This window comes from Lagenorhynchus albirostris, chromosome 14 (genome assembly GCF_949774975.1).
Source record: "Lagenorhynchus albirostris chromosome 14, mLagAlb1.1, whole genome shotgun sequence".
Lineage (NCBI taxonomy): Eukaryota > Metazoa > Chordata > Mammalia > Artiodactyla > Delphinidae > Lagenorhynchus > Lagenorhynchus albirostris.
The window spans coordinates 63,164,074-63,183,202 of record NC_083108.1 but is presented as its reverse complement, the minus strand read 5'-3'; the positions used below and the strand labels follow the sequence as shown (position 1 = coordinate 63,183,202).

At 54.2% G+C, this 19,129-nt stretch overlaps 3 protein-coding genes across 4 annotated transcripts in view; all 3 read right to left on the bottom strand.

Annotated features, from left to right (window-relative positions):
* The window catches only part of CABIN1 (calcineurin binding protein 1), a 97,950-nt gene extending 91,630 nt beyond the window's left edge, over window positions 1-6,320 (bottom strand). The window contains 4 exon segments of the mRNA XM_060121434.1: window positions 632-724; window positions 1,201-1,251; window positions 1,253-1,282; window positions 6,225-6,320. Of these exon segments, the coding sequence (XP_059977417.1) occupies window positions 632-724; window positions 1,201-1,251; window positions 1,253-1,282; window positions 6,225-6,305 (255 nt within the window). The 5' untranslated portion in view covers window positions 6,306-6,320.
* Window positions 6,321-8,540: 2,220 nt separating this feature from the next.
* Window positions 8,541-11,255, bottom strand: DDT (D-dopachrome tautomerase). The gene is made up of 3 exons (XM_060121305.1): window positions 10,916-11,255; window positions 10,408-10,583; window positions 8,541-8,793 (listed from the first exon to the last, which is right to left on the bottom strand). The coding sequence occupies exons 1-3, from the start codon at window positions 11,021-11,023 to the stop codon at window positions 8,721-8,723; spliced, it is 357 nt and encodes a 118-aa protein (XP_059977288.1). The 5' UTR covers window positions 11,024-11,255; the 3' UTR covers window positions 8,541-8,720.
* A 1,890-nt stretch (window positions 11,256-13,145) lies between these two features.
* LOC132504180 (glutathione S-transferase theta-3-like) lies at window positions 13,146-18,576 on the bottom strand. Of its 2 annotated transcripts, XM_060121304.1 has the most exons (5): window positions 18,391-18,576; window positions 16,932-17,019; window positions 16,232-16,382; window positions 13,909-14,085; window positions 13,146-13,579 (listed from the first exon to the last, which is right to left on the bottom strand). In XM_060121304.1, exons 1-5 carry the CDS (start codon window positions 18,500-18,502, stop codon window positions 13,385-13,387), a joined length of 723 nt encoding a protein of 240 aa, XP_059977287.1. In that variant the 5' UTR covers window positions 18,503-18,576; the 3' UTR covers window positions 13,146-13,384. The 2 variants fall into 2 exon arrangements, with proteins under 2 accessions (XP_059977287.1, XP_059977286.1); XM_060121303.1 differs by lacking the exon at window positions 18,391-18,576 and having other exon boundaries at window positions 16,932-18,325.
* Between the last annotated feature and the right edge of the window lie 553 nt (window positions 18,577-19,129).

The window sequence follows — 19,129 nt, the reverse complement described above, 5'->3', positions numbered from 1 at the left end:
GGGGGCACTGGGCAGGCTGAGCCCCACTGACACCCCTCAGGGCCGGGGACCACTGACTAGCAGCGTCTGTGAGGGCTCCACACACTGTCCTGGCTTCTCCCGAGAAGGGGGAGGTGTATGCTTATTCCAGGGAAAACAAAGACCGGAGCAAACCCTTGTTATATTCGCGTAGGAGGTATGGGGAGAGCCAGCGGAGAGTAAGGCAGGCAGGCTGGAATGGAAGTGGTGCCGGGCCTCGTGGCAGAGAGGAAAGACCAAGAATCCGTGCTCCCCACAGACCACCAGTGAGACCTGGGCTAGGCAGCACCCTCCGGGGCCTCCCCCTGGAAAGTGACGTGCTGCCATCCCCTGGGTGTGCCAGCTTCTGAGGCCCACACAACCAGCTGAGTGAAGAGCCAGCTCCGGCTGCAGAAGGGCCCACGCACACTCAGAATAAACAGTGTGACCATCCTCAGCGTGACCCTCTCTAAGTGAAGCAGGTCAAACAGGAGATGGAGAGCCGGCCATCTCTGTAAACAGGGTTTTCCTCTAAAATCCCATTCAGGAGACAACGGGATGCATCTGAAACATGGTGCCACCCGCAGAAATGAGAATCAAGGTCCAGCTGCAGAGAAGCCCATTGACCACACACCTGCGCCTCCTTTGTCTGGGTCTTGTGACTTTTAAAGCTTCCTTCATGATCATCCTCAACCGTGGAGCTGGCATTTAAGGCTGCGATTCGAATCTAGAAGCAGAGATTTGACGGAAGAGTTGCTTTTAGATGAGACGTGTCTCATCTCTTCAGTAACCCACAACACGCACAACACTCTGTAACACACTCGGCCTCAAACAGCTACGGCCTCCCCAGATGCGGAGGAAAAGGAGGACTGGGACATTCTGAGGGAACCACACCAACCTGTTCAGGGAGCGTGTCCACTACAACAGGAACAGGCTGGGGACACCCCAGCAATGGCCCGACACAGCAGAAGACCCAGGCATCGGAAAAACAGATTCCAATGACACGGGATAACTGTGTGCCTCTCTAGCCATGGTGATGCGGCCCTGTAAACCACCCAACAGGAGAGCGGGCACCCACACCCTCGAGGGTGCCAAGAGCCCTCTGGGGAGGAACGCTGCCCCATTCAGACAGCCGTCAGGGCCCATCCAAGAACATGGCCCTCGCCCCGGAGGACCGCAGAGCAGGTGAGCATTAGCACATACCATAGTCAGAGGCTTCGGCACACCGCCCAGCACCGCCCAGCACTGACCAGCACCGGAAGGGCAGTGCCAGCCCACGCGGCTCCTATGGAGGAAGGAGAACAGGTTGAGGGAGGGCCCGGGAAGCACCAGGCCACCAGGAACCCATGTCCAAACCCACGGGCCTCCCGGCTCTGGGCACACAGGCTAGTGGGCCTCGGGATGGCTCTTCAGTCTGTTACCCGGGGAGCCCCTGGTCCTTGGGACGGAATGCCCACCTTTGCCAGACCAGGGGCCAGGGACAGAGGGGAGTTAGACCGACATCTGCCCCCAGGACTCACTGCTCAGCAGAGGTTACAGATCAATAAACAATTATTTTTTCAAAAGTTGAATGAAATAAAGAGAAACACAGGCAACAGGTGGAGAACAAGTCATTCGAAGGGATGGAGGAAGGTGAAGGAGGAAGCCCTGTGTTAAACCCCAGGAAGGGACAGCAGTGGGGTAGAGGGCGGGAAGGCAGAGGCAGGGGGCCTGGAGGATGGGAGGGAAATATAAAAGGACAAAAATTAGAGGTAGGCAGACCAGTGTGAAATCTGCTAAAAAAATGACAGGATTGGTGAGGATGTGGAGAAATCAGAACCTCATCCATTTCGTTCGCAGATGCGAACGAAAAATGGTGAAACCCGTCTGGCAATTGCTCAGAATGTCAAAAACAGAAATTCCACCCCCAAGAGAAATGAAAACATGTCCACACCAAAACTTGTTCATGAATGTTCACAGCAGCATTACTCATGACAGACTGAAGGTGGAAACAACCCAAATGTCTGTCAACTGACAAATGGATAAAGAAAATGTGGTATGTCCATACAATGGATTATTATTCAGTGATAAATAAAATTAAAGCACTGGTACTTGCTACAACATGGATGAACCTTGAAAACACGCTAAATGAAGGAAGCCAGTCACGAAGGCCACATACTGTCTGATTCCATTTATACAAAATGTCTAGAATAGGCAAATCTACAGAAACAGAAAGTAGTCTAGGGGAGAGGGACACATGGGGAGTGACTACTACCAGGTACAGGGCTTCTTTCTGGGGTGATGAAAATGTTCTGAAATTGACGGTGGTGATGGTTGCACAACTCTATGGATACACTTACACTCACTGAATTGTATACCCTACACAGGCGAGCTGTTTGGTCTGTGAACTATGTGCTGCTATTAAACAAAGAGATGCCAGGAGCCTGGCTGGGGCAGTGGCACTGGGGACAGAGGGGGGGACACGTTCCAGGAGGCAAACTCACAGAACGGGGGCCCTGGGAGGCTGGAGGGAGCAGCAGGGGTGCCGGGTAACAGCGGGGGTTCTGGCCTGTGGGGCGGGGAGGAAGAGGCAGCACCACCAAACAAGCCCGTCAGGGCAGAGGAGGGAGCCAGGAACAGTCCCACCTGAGAGGCTGGCAGAAGGCCCCGAAGGGCCCAGCAGGCAGTGGAAATGAGCCTTGGCAGAGACTGAACACGTGCTCCACATGTATAAAATAAAATGACCACTGCTACTGCCAACGGAGCTCACAGCTAAGACCTTCACAATGGGCTCTGAGTTCTCCAAGGGTTCCTACAAGGAAGAAAGAAAGTACAGTCTTCACAGATGAGGAAGACTGAAACCCCACGAGGCTGATAGCTATTTTATCTCCTGTGTTCCACATTTAGAAAAAAGAATTCTGCTGATTAACTCTGGAAACTGCTGCTTGACTATAAACTATGCTACAATGGGCACTGTGACCACCATACAATCTGGAAAAAAAAAGACGATAAAAGTAGAAACTATAGCACTAAAACTCTGTACCTAGGGAAAACACACACACATCCCAAGGGGCAGTGCCCCTGTGAAGAGCGAAGGGAGAGAATGAAGTCCCCATCAACTCTGGGTGGTGTCTTTCAGTCGACCTTTCAGAGGCCAAACCAGCTTCCCCAAGGACTCACTCTTCTCTGGGAGTGGATTTCCACACGTGCTTTTGATTGTGGACAGATCAGGCTTCACAGCAACCGATTCAGCTGCCAGATTCTGGACTAAGGAAGGAAGGCCCTCCCTCCGCCCCTACTCCCTACAGGGCTTCCCTAGTGGTGCAGTCGTTAAGAATCCGCCTGCCAATGCAGGGGACATGGGTTCAAGCTGTGGTCCGACGAGATCCCACATGCCGCGGAGCAACTAAGCCCGTGCACCACAACTACTGAGCCTGCGCTCTAGAGCCTGTGAGCCACAGCTACTGAGTCCATGTGCCACAACTACTGAAGCCCACGCACCTCAAGCCCGTGCTCCGCGACAACAGAAGCCACCTTAACGAGAGGCCTACCCACCACAACAAAGAGTAGCCCGCCGATCGCTGCAACTAAAAGGAAAGCCCGCGTGCAGCAACAAAGTCCCAACACAGCCAAAAATAAATAAATAAATAAATGTATAAAAATAAATAAAGTGTTAAAAAAACTACAAATAACAAATGCTGAAGAGGGTGTAGAGGAAAGGGAACCCTCCTATATTGTTGGTGGGAATGTAAACTGGTGCAGCCACTATGGAGAACAGTACGGAGGTTCCTTAAAAAACTAAAAATAGAGCTACCAAACGAGCCTGCAATCCCACTCCCAGGCATATACCCGGAGAAAACCATAATTTGAAAAGATACATGTACCCCAGTGTTCACTGAAGCACTATTTACAATAGCCAAGACACAGAAGCAACCTAAATGTCCATCGACAAATGAATGGATAAATAAAATGTGGTATATTTATACAATGGAATATTACTCAGCCATAAAAGAAAGAATGAGGGACTTCCCTGGTGGTCCAGTGGTAGAGAATCTGCCTTCCAATGCAGGGGACGCAGGTTCAATCCCTGGTGGGGGAACCAAGAACCCATATGCCGCGGGGCAACTAAGCCCGCGGGCAACAACTATTGAGCTCGTGCCTCAACAAGGGAGGCTGCGTGCCGCAAACTACAGAGCCCATGCACTCTGGAGCCCGCGCACCACAACTAGAGAGAAGCCCACACGCCGCAACCAAGAGTCCGCGCCCTGTAACAAAAGATCCCACGTACCGCAACTAAGACCAGATGCAGACAAAAAAATAAGGAAACTAAATATATTAATATCACAAAAAAAAACGAATGAAATAATGCCATTTGCAGCAACACGGATGGACCTAGAGATCATTATACTAAGTGAAGTAAGACAGAGAAAAACAAATATCATATGATATTGCTTATATGTGTAATCTAAAAAAATTTTTAAAAAGATACAAATGAACTTATATACCACAAAGAAATAGACCCACAGACATAGAAAACAAACTTATGGTTACCAAAGTGGGGGGGATAAATTGAGAGTTTGGGATTAACAGATACACACTACTATATATAAAATAGATGACCAACAGGGACCTACTGTATAGCACAGGGAACTGTACTCAATATTTTGTAATAACCTATAAGGGAAATTAATCTGAAAAAAAAGATATATATGTATGTCTAACCAAATCACTTTGCTGTACACCTGAAACTAACACAACATTGTAAATCAACTATACTTCAATAAAAACACACAAAGTAGTTTAAAATAAAAACTTTACAAAGAAATAACCATTTGAGATTATATATTTATCATCTGTAAGCAATGTGAGAATGAGGACCATAGCCATATTATTCACCACAAACCCTAGAAACCACAAAAAGGAGTTAAAAAAAAAAAAAAAAAAAGCTACTGTATAAAGATGAGAAGGGAAGTATCTGGTACTCATTTCTCAGTCTCCCAGCACAACAGTTGCATTTTCTCAGAACAGCACATTCAGGAGTTAAACCTCACAAGTTTTCAAACTCTTTATAGTTTTCATGTCCTTCAGAACACATAACAACAGCACACTTTGAGCACCTCGTACCCTGATCCAGTGGTAAGTGGTGATGTTTCCTAGCAGGCTCTGGCCCAGGAGTCGGGAAGGAGTCGGGAAGAATAGGTCTTAAGCTCAGTTGGGGCACTACCCGGCTGTGTGACTGACATGGCATAAGATAACCCCTCTGGGTCTCAGTTTCCTCTACTGCATGAGTCTTTGGACTAAATCAGGCGTCTGCAAGCTCACTAGCCTACTGTTTCCATACAGCCCAAGAGCAAAGAATGATTTTTACATTTTTAAATGGTTGAAAAACTTCGTGACACGTGAAAATTACATAAAACTTACATAAAATTCAAATTTCAGTGTCCCTAAATAAAATTTTATTGAAACACCACCACTCTCTTACATACTGTCTTTGGCTGCGACCACAGTACTCAGTACAGTATAGCACCCGAATACTTATATTATTATAAGTATACTCATACTTACTACAGCCACAAGACATAATACTATTACTCGGATACTCCAGTTCTAAGAACGATTATGAGTCACCCAGAAGGAAGCCCAGCCGCCGCATGGAATCCGCATACACAGCACGACCTGTAGTAACCCAGGCCCCTAAGGGTGGAGGGCCCCCAGAGCCCCTTGTGCAGACACCTGCCAGCATCAGGAAGCTCTATCCGGCCCAGGTCCGCCTCCTCGGGGCGGTGGGGCAGTCAAAGCTTGCAGTTTGGAGCCAACGGCCCGCGGGGGAGCCGGGGACTCGGGACAAGCGGCTGCACGTCCCCTCGGCCTCAGTTTCCACAAGTGAGGGGCGCTCACCGCGCAACGCCGCCGTGAAGGTGAAGTAGAAGGACGCGAGGCGGTGGTCAGCGCGGGGCCCGGCACCGAAGCCATAGACCGGACGGCGGCTCCCGCTGCGGCCACTGTGATCCCTGCCCCCACGCGGAGCCCCTCTCAGCCCCCCGGGACGAGCAGGAGCCGACGAGAGGCCCGCGCGGCAGCGGGGCCCAGCCGGGCCGCTCCGGGTCCCGGCTTCGGTTTCCCCACGAGGAGCCCCAGCGTCCGCCCGGCCGGACCCCGCCACCGCCGCCCGTCAAACCCTCGCCCCCGGCAGGGCAGAGCCGCGCCCCCACCCGGGGCCGCCCCAAACCCGCTGCCAGCGAACTCACCAGGCGTCTCCACGGCAACCGCCTGTCCGCCAGACCCCCGCGCCTGCCGGCTGCGCGCCTCACAACAAGGCGCGCTCCCATTGGCTCCGGAGCCGGCTCCACCAGCCAGTCGGCAAGCGCTCACGCGCCGCCCCGCGGAGCTGGCGCGCGAGGACCCTGCAGGTGCCCGGCGCAGCCCTGCCCTTCGGCCGGAGCGCGGCTGGGGGCTCAGCGCCCGCTCCCTCCCCACCGCTTGTCGTACCCGGGAAGCACCGAGCTCGGGGCCTGGCCCGCAGCAGCTGCCAAGTGACGGCCGCACTACTGTTACAACCTGCGACAGGTGTTCTGAAGGCCGTGGAAACCTGGGACACTTGGAGGGAACCGGGGCCGGAAGAGCATTCTCACATTACCTGGACCTCACCTCGTTCCGAAAAGGATTTGAAACCTAAAAGTCACAGATACAAGCAACTACTGAAGCAAAAGAAAAAGGGGGAGGGGGAGCGGGGGATGAACGTACCGGGGAGGAAGTGACAGAACAGAGCCGGAAGGAGGGCCCAGCATTGACGGGTTTCTGACAAGGGCCTGGGACACAGGGGTAACGCTCTTGGGAGCTAAGCGTTTTAGGGAAGGGCTTCACACTGGTTGACATTCATAGCGGCTTGAGTCCAGCAAGAATGACTTAAAGAACGAATGTTATGGCTTTTTGACTTTATTTATAGACAGTAAAACCATGGTGAAGAACTCATAGACGGTTCAGTACAGTAAAGCTTTAACGATATGCTAGTAGATAAAAAAATAATTGAGTCGCCAACCTTGATTTTTGCGAGGAGTATAAGGGGCAGGGTTGGGTTAAACAGAGCATAAACAGATGGTTTCAAACTTTCCTGGATGACTTGCAACCTTGTATGCAGTTCCCACAACTGAGTTGTATCTTGAAAGATGCTCTGGAGTGAAAGTTGAACAAAGATGGGAAGGGTGGTGCAAGCAGCAGGGAGCTAGCTGTGTGGCAAGGTTTTGAGTTGAGAAACGCTGCAGGAGCCTCATGCAGCATGGTGTTTTCAGGGGGTAAAACTCAGGGCCACAACGGGGAGAGGTAATGCCCGTGGGGGGGGAGGGGCCAGTCCTCACAGCAAACAGATGACATCACTCACAATAGGGGATAAGATTGAAGCTGGGGAGACCAGATCTTACCTTATGGTCCTGGCAAGGGTTAGGCATGAATCCCTCCTTAGGCACTTCAACCATTCATTTGCATTCAACCCACAAACATTCCCTGAGCTCCTTTGGGAAGCAAGACATCCATGTTGGCAGAAGGAATGAGAGCAGAAACAGCTGGGACAGCGAGCCAGGGAAAGGAACTCCAAGCTATAGCTTTTAACAAGTCCTCAGCGGTGGTCAGGTAAACACAGCAGGCACAGGCACATTCTTTTGGAAACTAACATTAACCAGGTGGACTGCATAGACTGCAGATCTCAATTTGGCATTTCATTGGTGCACGGAATGATCAAAGCTTTAATTGTGCAGAGAAACATAGCACCCAGAGATGTAAACTCTGCATCCGGAAGGAAACTGAAAAGGTGACTTCCTTTGGGCTACCCCCACCCAACCTGTATATCCTCTGAAATGCAAAAGCATGGTATGTTCTTTAGATGGGGGTGCGGGATCCCATTCATTCCATTTCTAGAAGCAGATGTTGCATTTCTGGGTTTGCCATTCTGGGACATGGTTTTTTTTGTTTTGTTTTGTTTTGTTTGCGGTACGCGGGCCTCTCACTGTTGTGGCCTCTCCCGTTGCAGAGCACAGGCTCCGGACACGCAGGCTCAGCAGCCATGGCTCACGGGCCTAGCCGCTCCGTGGCATGTGGGATCTTCCCGGACCGGGTCATGAACCCGTGTCCCCTGCATCGGCAGGCGGACTCTCAACCACTGCGCCACCAGGGAAGCCCTGGGACATGGATTTTTACAAGGCGCACAGCTACACTGAATTCTCATCAAGATTCACTGGAGAAGGTGAAGTTTGGCAATGTCCACGGAAGGTCCCTAAAGCCCAGGCTGAGGACAGGAACATCTGGTCCGCAGAGTCTGCAGGAAGGCCCAGGCTGGACCAGCTGCCAGCTCCTCCCCACCAGCCTGAACATGGGCATCGGGAGCAGGGCCTCCAGGCTGAGCCCTCCACCCTGATTTGGGCAGCCGAGATACAAAACATGAATCAGAGGCCCTGAAGACAGGAACATCCCACCTCCCAGGTTCCCTAAAGTCCCCACCTCATAAACCAACCCCTGCTGCCCAGGGTGGCCCAGAATGCCGGAGGAGGGTAAAGGGAAGTAGAGAAGTCATGTTTGAGAGACAACGCTCTTCATTTATTTGTCGTAAGGATGGGGAAGAGGACCGTGAGGTCACAGGCCTGTCTGCATGTGGGGGTGCCAGAAGCTGGTACCCACCAGGCCCTCACTCTGCCAGGAGGCCTCTCTGGAAGGGGCTGCCAGCTCACAGATGCCCTGGATGCCCTCCACGCCAATCATAAAAAGGTCATGACTGTCCCCTTCTTGCCGATCTGCCAGGGCTCCAAGGGGAGAAAGCGGATAATTATCCTTCAGGAGACAGAGAAAAAGATGTCATCAGCTCCTTGGCTAATGCCTCACATTCCAAGACCCCTAGCCAGGTACTCCCACCATGGGCTCTCAGGCCAGCCTGCCTTAGCCCACCAGGCATTTTGCAAGCCTGTCTCAACCCATTAATGCTCTCTGCCCAACCCCCGACAGGGCAGTGGGCATGTCAAGGTTGGGATGGTGACTGCACATCATCATCACCCACCAAGAACAGACTCTCAACATGGCGGCCTCTGTGGTCACTGTATGCTCTGTCTGTGGGTTCACAGGGGAGCCCTGTCTTCCAAACTGCAGGCCCCATGGGGGCATGCGCAGTGCCCAAGCTGCCTGTTTTTGCAAAGCCTGGCTCAAGAAGGCCAGGCACGAGGTGACTCCCCCACCACCCCTGTAATGTCTATGGAGTGAGTGAGTGTGCCCCTCTCACAGAAGTGATAGGAAGTTCCTTGTGAAGAAACAGGATACCTGGGATAGCCTGGGACCAAGGAGGTATATGTGACAACCTGTTTTCCCATTTGTAAATAGGCATAAAGGAGGTATCTACCTCATGGGGATGGCATGTCCACACGAGGGGTATGGAGAGGGGGACAAAACTTCTAAGGATCAAATGGGATCAGGCATGTGAGTTACCTATGGAGTATCTGGCACATGGTAAATTACACATTACTTACGTTGTTAGAATTATTATCACTCCCCAGCTTGAGGACCAGGTCTGAGCACCCCCCACAAGTAACCATTCTTCACCAGCCTTTCTGGGCCAATGAAGGCTCCATTCTGGAAGGTTCTTTCAAGCTTCTCATATACTTAGTTCCTTGTAGGCATGGACTTGGCTCAGGAATATTTTTCACCCAGGAAGAAACTTTAACCTTGCCACAGAGTCCCAGGTTTGGGAGCTGTAGGTGTTCTTGGGAATCGTTTAATCCATGCCTCTCTATTCACAGAAGAGAAGGCTACAAACCAGAGATGGTTCACTTCCAGGTTTGTCTGGATCCTCCAGCTGCATGGGACCCAGAACCCAGGTCTCCAGACATTCAGGCCAATGCTCTTTCCACTACTCTGTGGCCCTCCCAGGAACCTTACCTGGGACCTAATTGGGCCATAGGCCCAAAGGTCACAGCCTCAGGACATACCCAGAATTCCTCGACCAGCTTGGAGACGCTCTAGAAAATTACACCTGTTTCCCTAAGATGTGGGGAAGCCTGAAGGCAGATGATAAATGGCCTTGGTTTTGTCAGGGTAACAACATCCTGCCCTACCAGGTGTCAAGGCAGGTGCAGTATAGTGCCATCCCATGCAGTACCCCCAGGGAGTGGTTAAAGGAGAGCCTTCCCACTTCACAGATGGAAACACTGAGGTCCTGGAGGCCACACCTTGCCCAGGTGTCACAGGGACCACTACAGAGCCAGGAATTCACTCAATTCCACTACCACTCTCAAGGTGGGCCCACCACCGGGGGGCGCAAGGGGCCCTGCGGCACCACATCCTTCTAGCGAAGGGTGGGGAATTAATTTTTTCCCCAACCTTAGGAAGGGCCTCAAGTCGGATCCCTGCCCCGTCTCGCAGCAGTCCCAAGAGGGTCCTCTCCCTGCCCCTACGCACCGGTCCTGGGCCAGGTCCAGCTCCTTGGTGAGAAACTCGAAGAGGCGGGCACTGTGGCCGCGGTTCTCCTCGGCCGTGCCCACCACACCGATGGAGGAGACGAGCAGCTGCGCGCCGGGCTCCGCCGAGCCGTTCATCGCCATGGCCAGGCCGGGCCGCACCGTCACGTTCACGCGCTGCGGTGACACGAAAGTTTCGCCTGAGGCCAGTGTAGGCCGGGATGGTGCTGAGGACCGGGTAGCGCGGAGTGGGAGAGCGCAGGCCCCGCGGGATCAGGGCCGGGGGCACGGGCCGGGGTCCTTGCAGGTCACGTCGGGGTCATGGCTGGGCAAGGCGACAGGAGCAGACGTGGCGGGTGGGGCCGCGGGGTCTTGGAGAGCGGGAGGTCAGACTTGGCGGGAGGCGGGCGCGGAAGAGTCAGGGTCGCGGTGGGGAAGCCGAAGTGCGGACAGAGCCCGACCCCATCCACCAACCTCCTCCCTCTCCGTGCTCCCCTGGGCATACTCACGTCCTCAGGCTTGCCCAGGATGGCGGCAGTGGCCGCGCAGAGCCGCTTCTCTAGTCCCGCGGGCACACGGCCGGCGGGCAAGTTCGTGTCCAGCTCAACGAACGGCATTTCTAGCGGGAAGGCGCGCGAAAGGCCGCCAGGGAGAAAGAAAGCACGGAATCCAAGTGGGTGATCTCCAGGGCAGGGCTGTAGGGAGCGGGGGAGGCGGGGCGCCGCGGAAACCCGCTCCTCATTGGCTGGGCAGGTACACAGCGCCCCCCGATTGGCTGCCTAGACTACACCCCCCGGCTTCGGCCGACAGTCTCCGCGTGCTACGGCGCTGATTTCCGGAAGTGCTGTAGCCCGGCCGGCTCCGAGTAACCCCACCCCCAAGGAGACATTGGCCGCTCCAGGCCCCGCCCACACGACAGGCCCCGCCCCCGCCCCCGCCCCACTGGCCGAGGTTTCCGGTCTCCTGCAGCTGTCGGGCGCTGCTGCGGTCTTCTGCTTCTTAGCCAATATTTAGATGGAGGTCTGAACACCCCCCCCCAAACACACACACCTGTAGGAGCCTTCCCCAGGCTCCACCCTAAAAACGTTACGTCGTCACGGAGGCTTAAAATTATTTTTAAATGGGTTGCCTCCAAGTCAAGCAACTTCACGCTCCATGTGTGAATCTGCACTTCTCTTGATCAGGTCACCTGGTGATACATGTGGGCTCGAGTGGGGCTGGGCAGAGACCCTCGGGCTCCCTGCGTCCCTACCTGGCCCCCAAAGACATCTACCTTAGTGGCCTCTTGTGCCTGTGCCAACCTTACCTCACGGTGAAGGACAGCCCACCGGGGGGTGAGAGCCACCAAGTCCCAGTAGAATTACCAGCAATGTTTACAGGACCCTATGTTTTTATAGGTGAAACAAAAGTTGTTATTTAAAATGTGGAAGTCGGACTTCCCTGGTGGTGCAGTGGTTTAGAATCCACCTGCCAATGCAGGGGACACAGGTTCGAGCCCTAGTCCGGGAAGATCCCACATGCCACGGAGCAACTAAGCCCGTGCACTCAACTACTGAGCCTGCGCTCTAGAGCCCATGAGCCACAACTACTGAAGCCCATGTGCCTACAGCCCATGCTCCGCAACAAGAGAAGCCACCACGATGAGAAGCCCGTGCACCACAACGAAGAGTAGCCCCCACTCACCACAACTAGAGAAAGCCTGCGCACAGCAAGAAAGGCCCAATGCGGCCAAATTAATTAATTAATTAAAACGAAAAAACCGTGTAGGTCTGTTGAGGTAGCCAAACATGGTACTCTCATCTACGTTGTAAAGCTGTTTGAATTGTAAATGACAAAGATAATTGAAATTGTATGGGTGTATATGAACAATTTCAATTACACATCTAAAATTCTATTTAAGTGCACATATTAAAGGAGCCTCTATGGGAGGCAGGCAGGCTGAGGCTCTGTCTGTCCATGACCCTGTCTCCTTCCTTTATTAGATGATTCAGATATCAGAGGGTCTAGGACACAAGACAGGTAGACTGTGACCATCCTGAGGGACAGGTGACAAGTCTGGGACCCAGGGTGTAGCGTGGAGAAGACAGTGGCCGGGGTTACGAGTAGGCATGGGAGAGCAAAGCCCCTCAGCAGCACCAGGAGGGCCAGGAACTAACCTGATACTTCCCTCCCTGCAAGGAGGTTCATGAACCAGCCCTGCGCCCCACCTGTGGGAGACAGCGTCACCCCAGAGGGAGGAGACAGACCCAGGAGACTGAGATGATTCCTGATTGTGACTCTCTTTACCAAGTCAACTGTGACATGTGCCAGTCCAGGGGGCATGGAACCAGCTCCCTGCCAGGATTGAGGGAGGGAAGCTTTGAGGCTGAGGAGCCCAGAGGGGTCACCTGACTTGGCCTAGGGTGAGAAGTTGGAGGAATTCTCCCTGGAGACGGACATGGTAACAAATGCCAAAAGACCAGGAAGAGCACCAAGCAGGAAAGGTGAGGGGGAGCCCGGTAAGCAGCAGAAATAGGCTGAGCCAAGGCCAGGAGGCCAAGGAGGAAGCTGGGAGTTGGTGCTGGGGTGGGGGGGGGTAGAGCCAGGAAAATGGTGGGCTACTGGGGGAAACCAGAGGGGGTGCCCTGGAGGGATGGGGGCAAGGCCTCAAATGTAAAGTTCAGTGACTCGTCCTTTGTCCTTTAGCCTCAGGGCAGTGATGCACCAGGGTAAGTTTCAAACAGGAGAGGGCCGGGGGGGTCAGGGTCACATCTGTGTTTACTAAAGCTATTTCCAGAGGTTACATGGAAGTCAGAGTGTAAGGGGTAAGGGTGAAGTTGGCAGGCAGACAGAAGAAGGAACAAAGGACTGGCGTGTGGAAGGCACTGTGGACCGGATGCTGCGAAGGTGTCTCGCTCACAGCCGAGGGGAGGCAGTGCCATTTCTTTATTCTGAGGACAGAGCTCCGTCGATGGTGGCTCTGCAGGCCCACCCGGTACTCACTGCAACAAAAGCTGCGCCAGGGGCTTCAGCCTCTCCTTCATGGCAGTGTCGGCTGGAGGCAGGTCCTTAGCCTTCATGATGACCGCGTGGGCCTCCTGGAAGAGGTCCTCCCCCACCGCAGCTTCCACCCGCTTGCGCCACGCAGCCAGCTTAGGCCGGTTTTTGAAGATGTCACAGCCGGCACTGACAGGCTATGGGAGAGGAAGCCGGGTGGAGGGGTGGGACCCAGAGAAGCACAAGGCAGCATGTCCCAACTTAGGGATCCCTCGGGTGGATTTTCCCTCCTCTGCCACACGGGTGATAGGCTGGGGGTTCTCCTCCAGGAAATACCGAGAAGCTGCTCAATAAGCCTGCAGGGTGGGGTTTTTAAGCCCCTTTTTACAGATGAGGACGCTGAGGCTCAGAGGGGGAAGTGACCCGCCCAGGGCCCCCCAGCCAGAAAGGACAACGTGAGCTGGTACACTGGCTCTCTCCCAGGGTACCCCAATGCCCAGCTGGCCCCCCACCCCACGACACTCACATGCATCAGCTCTGTGATGGCCACCAAGTCTGCCACTGAGATGTGAGGCCCAGACAGGAAGTCCTGGTCCTTCAGGAACTTGTCCTCAAGCAGCTGCAGGCACCTGTCCAGCTCAGCCAGAGTAGATGCCAGTGTCTCAGGGGGCACCCGTTGGCCCAGGAACACAGGCAACAACATCTGGTAGGCGGGCAGGCAGGGGAGGGCTCAGGGTCTGCCCAAGGCCCAGCATGGTTCCTGCTCTCATTCCACCTATCAGCCATCCTTCGCATTTCTCCTCACTCCCATCTACCATTTCCCACCCACAGCCACTACCAGCCCAGGCCTTATCCCTTACACAGGCACAGATAGCCTCCACCTCTTCCTGGGTCATCACATCGGGCAGCCGGGGGATACTTCGGCAATCCCAGTCTGCCCATATCTTCTCCCTGCATAAAGCCTTCCATGGCTCCCTAGTGCCCTCACTGCAAAGGCCTCAACACAGGGCAGCAGCCATCCTCTCCCACCCCACCTCCCACTCCACCCCAGGCTTCTCAAATGGGAATGTGCGTGCAGATCCCTCTGGGATGTGGTTCAAGTGTACGGTCCTAATCAGTACACCTGGGTGGGGCCTGAGACTCTGCATTTCCAAGCTCCCAGGTGACGCTCATGCTCCTGGCCCATGGCCCACACTCTGAGTAGCAAACATCTACACTCACTCTCCTGGACTTCTCTCCATTCTGCCCTCAAATGCACCGGGCTTCCTCCCCCACCACAGCTTGTAAAGCTATGGAAACCTTCTTTGTGCCAAATGGACCCCCAGAGGGAATTCCCTGGCAGTCCAGTGGTTAGACTTCCGCGCTCACTGCCGAGGGCCTGGGTTTCACCTCTGGTCAGGGAACTAAGATCCCACAAGCTGCACGGCCAAAAACAACAACAACAAATGGGCCCCCAGAACAGTGGTTCCATACATGCAGCAGGGGCCAGCTCACACTCCCTCACACACGCAGGGAGCCTGCTCTGTGCCAGACACTAAGTGCTTTACCAATAATAACTCAGAGTTCACATTTCAAAAACCTCTGCACGTTCGATAAGTAAAAATGGTATCTGCATGCTCTTTTAATGTGCATTTGCTTGATTTTTACTGAAGTTACATGTTTTCATCCATTTATTGACCCTTTCTCTCTGTCCTTCAGTTACATCTCTGCTGGTTTCTTCTGCGCATTTTTCTCCTGTGTTTTGATGGGCTTCTAAGAGCGTCTTATTTTTTTTAAGCATATTTATTTATTTAATTTATTTATTGCTGCGTTGGGTCTTCGTTGCTGCGCCCAGGCTTTCTCTAGTTGCGGCGAGTGGGGGCTACTCTTCCTTGTGGTGCACAGGTTTCTCATTTTGGTGGCTTCGCTTGTTGCAGAGCATGGGCTGTAGGCGCGCGGGCTTCAGTAGTTGCGGCATGTGGGTTCTGGACTTCTCCAGTGGCATAGTGGTTAAGAATCCACCCACCAGTGCAGGGGACACGGGTTCGAGCCCTGGTCTGGGAAGATCCCACATGCCGCAGAGCAGCTAAACCCGTGTGCCACAACTACTGAGCCCGCACTCTGCAACTACTGAAGCCTGCATGCCACAACTACTGAATCCCGTGCGCCTAGAACCGGTGCTCTGCAACAAGAGAAGCCACTGCAATGAGAAGCCCGCTCACCACAACGAAGAGTAGCCCCCGCTCACCACAACTAGAGAAAGCCCGCACGCAGCAACGAAGACCCAATGCAGCCAAAAATAAAAATTAAAAATTATAAAAAATTTTTTTAATGTTCTTTCTAACATTTCTTTGCCAAGATCTTTCCCAGGTTTTTTTGCTTGTTTTCATTCTTTTTTTTTTCTTATACAGATTTTGTGTAAAATCGATTAGCCTTTTCTTTAAGTCTCCCACTGTTACTAGGCTTATAAATCCTTGCATACCCAGAAATCAGATCAACATTTAGTGAAATATCTTATTTCTTCCTACTTTGAGGTTTTTCACTTAACACCTCTCCATCTGGAAAGTACATGTGCAGCAAAGTGAAGGTTTGATTCTTTTCTCTCCCAAAAGACAATATTCCCAGGCAGCCTAGAGTGTGCAAAAGGGCACAAGATTAATTTCCAGCAGCTCAGGAATCAAGACATATTGGGGGAGTCATTCCCAGGCTCTGTGCCTTGGTTTCCCCTCTGGGAAACAAGTTGGTTGCCCTGGAGCATCTCTGGCATTCTAGAATTTAGTGTTCTCAGGTCTCAGGTCTGAATGGAATGCTTTAGACAGAAAGCACCATCCCCTGGTCACCAAGGAAGGGCTCCCTGCTCTGAAGCTCACCTTCTGCCACATGGTCCGGGTGCAGCTTGTTCGCAGGGCCGTGTGCTGCCACGCCAAGTACTCATCCACACGGGCTCGGGCCTGCAGGTCCTGGGGGTACCAGTGGTCGGGGGTCTCATACTTGCGGGTCAGATACAGCAGGATAGCCACACTGGGGGACATGGTGGGTGCAGGGGGACATGCCCCAGTCACTCCTTAACCATTCCACAGGGGCCAGGCCCTGGGTGAGGCCGGTCCCTGCTCCTCACACATCTTTCCCCAGCTCCTGGGGGTGGAACATTTCACTGTTTCTGGTACAGAGTAGGAGTGTGAGGCTCAGAGAGGTTAAGTGACAGCCAGGATCACACAGCTCTATGTTGGGCCATCCTATCATCAGAACTAAGGGCACCAAGTGAAAAACAAAATGTCATGTGATTTCAGAAAGTGGATGTATGCTCAGAGAAATCTCCCATGAGGAAGCAGTGCCCAACATGTGTCCCGAAGGATGAGAGTGACTCCAATACCATTCTCCAACATCTCCAGGGCAGGGACAGCAACAGGAGGAAGACCAGGCGCCCCTCCCAGCCCTGGGCAGCTCTGCTGACTTCAATCCACTCTCCACCCTTGGGCTGGTAAGGGGCTCAGGGCACAGAAGCCACGATCCGAGCCATCAACGGTGGACACACAGATGGCTGACTGGTGCAGCCAAGGGACCCGTTACCTCTCGGCCAAGGTGAAGTCCCCGTCCTTCAAGGCGGGCACCTTCCTCAGGGGGTTCACCTGGGCAAAGTCATCGCTGTAGTGCTGGCCTGTGGGAGAGACCAGTGAGGCAGGTGGGGAGAACTCTGAGCCCTCTGAGGTCTCTGCCCACCCCCTACCCCAATGTCCAGGCACCAACTTTCTGAGGCCTCCATCCAGGTGGGGCATCAGAGAAGACGAGGCCACTCTGCTGGTCAGCGGATCATACACGCTGAGCCTGCCAGAGGTCCCCCCTTCCTGTGTCCACTCGCCCCACCTTGGAACCTGGGTCAAGTAGCATCTCAGCTTGGACTTGGGAGGAGGGTGATTCACTGCAGCTGTAATCCACCCCAGCCCCAGCCAACTCCATCCACGCATCACACACTCTAGCCTCCTCCCTGGGCTCTAGCCTTGTCCACTGCAGTCCCCCTCTCTATGCAAACTGGGTGACCTGTCTACACCCCAGAGTTCCAGCCACACCTGCTCCCGGCCCTCAGCAAACCTCGCTCTCACCAGCAATACCTGCCCGACTCAGCCACTCAACCTCCTGCAGGTCAGCTCCTCTTTCTTTCTTGTGCCAAACCTTCAAGGCTCCTCCCCCACAGGGGTTCCCATGTCTGAATCACATCTGCATACCTCCCTGTCCCGGGCCAGTGCAGACGGTACACCAAGTAATGTATGTGGAGTCGGAGGGCTTCAGTGGAGCCGGGATCCAGCCTGGCCGTACGACCGCCTGTGGGCCTCTTTGCCCTTCTACTGCATGGACGGAATCACCCCTACCCATCCTCCCTCCAGAAATTGCCTCTGTGCCCAGCCCCCACCCCAAGGAGCATTGAAAAGTCAGAGCAAGCTGGCATCAAAGCAGCTGGTGGCTCACGCTGGGGCACCAGAGGCAGAAGGTGGGCAGGCTCGGCCAAGCAGGGTCTCCCTCCGGGTCTGCCAGAGGGGCTCTGAATCCAGAGCTTATCCTACTATCCAGTTACAGCCCTGCCCCCTCCCCGGATTCTGTGTAAGTGGAGGGGACCTAGGCAGGCATAGGTAGGAGTAAAGAGGAGACCAGATGCAGGTGTCCAACCTCCTCCTGCCAGCAGACCCAGAAACTCAAGAGATGGGGGCTGCTTCCACTGGGAATGAGGAGGCAGTTCACTGTTTTCTCCAAGCCCAGGTGTGGAGGTGTTGGAGCTGTCACTCCACTTCCCGCGGCCCCACACCCCCACTGCTCTCTACCTGCTCTGCTCCTTCCTAACCTGTATTTTGAAGAACGGTTAGTATTCACTAAGCAAAGGTAAAGACTCTGAAAATACACAACTTATAGGCGAAGCCACGGTTTCCGACTGGAGTCTGTCTCTTGCCGTCTGTCTGCGCAGGCCGCCTGACCGTGGGGCCCCGGGAGTCCGTGTGCACACAGGGGCCCAGACCCCGGGCCTGCCTGCCGGGCCCACCTTTGAGCAGGTCCACGGTGCGCAGCTCGAAGGGGATGCCGTTCTTCTTGGCGAAGATGTAGACGGCGCGGCAAGGCTGGGACAGCAAGTCCAGGTAGAGCTGCAAGCCCATGGCGAGGGCGGGGGTTAGGATTAGTGCAGGACTGGGGCAGAAACGGCGGCAGGGGCGGGGACCACCGGCTACCCAGCCGGCGGCCGCGCGCAGCCTGATTAATCGAGCCGGGCCCCGCCTTCCCCGCCCGTTGGATGGTGCCGGAGAACTTTGGACCAATCAGCGGCGGCCTCGCTCTCCCGCCTTCCCTCTCAGGGGTTCTGGGCTGGGGTCCCTTCCCTGGTGGGGAGGGTACAGGGAGACGGACTCTTGACAGTTTCTCGCCGCCAGGTCAGTCCCCTAACCCGGACCTCAATGTCTACCTGAGTCAAATGGGGCGGGGGGATGATACTGGGGGGACGACGTTGAGGGCGCTTCCAGCGCAGACACTCAGTGAATTTAGAGTCGAAAGTGTTGGCCCAAGCCACCTTCTCCCACTCGCGGAGGGGGCTGAAAGAGGAGGGACTTAAGAGTCCCCAGGAACACAAATAGAGGAGGAGAAAGGAGGTGCCACGGCCTCCCCTGGGCCCACTGCACAGGGTGGAGGCTGGGGAGGGCGTGTGGACCTCTGCACCCAGCAAAGACTAGGTCCACACCTCAGGAAGCCGCCCCTCCCCAACCTTCCTTACACTCCCGGCTAATCCCTCC